Below are 2192 nucleotides of genomic sequence, written 5' to 3' on the forward strand. Positions count from 1 at the left end.
AGATGTCAAGAATCCAAAATTTCCACTCCTCCCTCTTTCTTCCCCTGCTTGCCTTTTCAAGACCGCCCTCTTTACAATTCAGGTCTTTGTCAAAATATCACCCTCTCAAAGATACCTTCCCTTGACCCACTGTATCTTTTTTTTTTTTTTTTAATTTGAAAGCAATCACTGTTTATTAACTGACCAGATTATGAAAGTAATCATAGTAGACACCTTACTTCATCCTTCTAATAAGACTATTGATCTGGTCTTCCCTGTTGCCAGCATCTCCCCCTTCTACAAAGGATCTTCATCCTTTTTTTCTTCATCCCTCCTCTGGGAGAAGATAATTTGAAGAGCCACAGGAAGTTGTTTTCTTCTTTGAAGCATTTCCCAACAGTATATATCTCATGAATCAGGTCTTCCATGCAGATGATGCCATATTTACCAAGAGATCGTGCAATCAAAGAGTTATCTGTCAAGGCAATCCGCTTCTTATTGATTTTGCCGTAACCACGCTTATAGATTAGTTCGTTTACTGACTTCAGGTTCGGGTACCCCCATGCAATATATGGCTCCACAATCCTCAGCATGTTAATTGAGGCCTTGTTGAGCTTAACAAAGGTGTCATTGAAGATTTGGCGAAGGCGAAGAAGTTGCAACACTTTTCGGACCTTTGGGCTCACGCCATTGATACCTCTGATCCTGATGACAAATGCCAATTTGGGTTCCGCAGGTACGTAGAAGTTGCCAGCTTTTCTTGCCATTCTAGCCGTTTGAATCTCAGTTCTGTACATTTGCCTATATTCCTTGTGATAGTGCTTGGCTTTTTCATAGATAAGCTTCCTCCTTGCTTTTCGAAGCATCTTTTGGGCAAACTTCTTTCTCAAGCGCTTGGTCTTCAGTTGGGCAAAATTCCTTCGCTTTTTCTTGAGGGTTTCCTGCACAGCCGGCACCTTCTTCTTCTTCTCTTCGGCACCTTCCATGGTTCCAGCCGGAAAAGAGGCGACCACTGTGTCTTATGAGATCTTCCCTCTGCTGTTTTCTGCTCCAGGTTTCTTCCTTCACAGCACTTACCACAGTCAGGAGTTATTTATTTAGACTGCATGGTCCATGAGTACAGGCACCTCGACTGTGTTGTTCACACTTGCTTCCCCGTGCCCTTGACCATGCCTCGCAAAGAGCACTCTCGGTTGATGTTTGCTGAATGGAATGAATGAATGAATGAATGAATGAATACCCACAAGGCAGAGACTCTGTCTGCTTAATTTTTTTAAAGTAAATATAGCTTTACATTAAAGAGGGAGTTCCCACAAATTGTATTGAGAATTAATTGAAATACTTTAGAGCCGCAGCCAGAGTAATGGTCTTATCACTCAGCGCAGTACCATGTATAGTTATGTATTTCCATTTTTTAAAAATTTAATGCATAATACTTCTCTAACAGGCATAATACAGATTTTTCACTCATCACATTTTCTGCTCATAATTGGTCTCTTACCTGAAAACATAGGGATAAGGAAAAAAAAAGTATATCTTGTACCCTATTGCAAATCTGGTATGTATTAAAATCTTGTGTACTTTATACAAATGTTTTTCTACAGAGAGTTCATAATTTTGATCCAGAAGTGGCATAATGACTAATGACTTTCCACCCTATGTCAGATCTGAGCTCATCAAAACATTTTGTGAATTTCTTCGCCATCACTACACTGCTAGGTCCCTTAGTGGTGCCTCACTGGTGCTTTTGTGGACTGCAGCGCCTCAGTAAATGCATTTTAATTCACCATCAACGTTACAGCAAAGAGCTTAGCCAGTCTCCACTTCCAGCCAGCCTGGCTCCCTGCTTTGAGCCTCTGGATTTTGAACATAACTCTAGTCTAGTACTTCCCCACCACAAGACTCTGAGACACTGACAGCTAGTCCCTTGTCTTACAGATCTTTGAATTTTCTGTAATATTCATCATAGACCTTGGTACACATTGTTATTCAGTGAGTGTTGGCTGTTTTAAAGTCTCTTTTAGATGTGTATGTGCCCTAACTCTACGTTTAGTATAGTGTTCTGCACACACTGATTACACAGTATCTGCAGCTGACTGACTGACAGTGTCATTCACTGGCTCCAGTCAACATGTCTCTGTCCAAACACCCTGGAAACTCTAGGGTTTGTGCTAAAAGAGTTTCAGAAGATCCACTAACTTCTCCCAAGTTGT

The 2192-nt window shown here is 41.1% G+C and overlaps 1 protein-coding gene across 1 annotated transcript; it reads right to left on the minus strand.

Annotated features, from left to right (window-relative positions):
• Positions 1-236: 236 nt before the first annotated feature.
• On the minus strand, positions 237-965 carry LOC119544591 (60S ribosomal protein L7-like). Its single transcript, XM_037850047.1, has one exon. The coding sequence runs from the start codon at positions 963-965 to the stop codon at positions 237-239; it is 729 nt and encodes a 242-aa protein (XP_037705975.1).
• Positions 966-2192: the final 1227 nt, after the last annotated feature.

This window comes from Choloepus didactylus, chromosome 9, assembly GCF_015220235.1.
Source record: "Choloepus didactylus isolate mChoDid1 chromosome 9, mChoDid1.pri, whole genome shotgun sequence".
NCBI lineage: Eukaryota > Metazoa > Chordata > Mammalia > Pilosa > Megalonychidae > Choloepus > Choloepus didactylus.

Bases quoted from the DNA above. Each gene is read 5' to 3' on its own strand.
- LOC119544591 (XM_037850047.1), bottom strand. From the start codon at position 965: ATGGAAGGTGCCGAAGAGAAGAAGAAGAAGGTGCCGGCTGTGCAGGAA.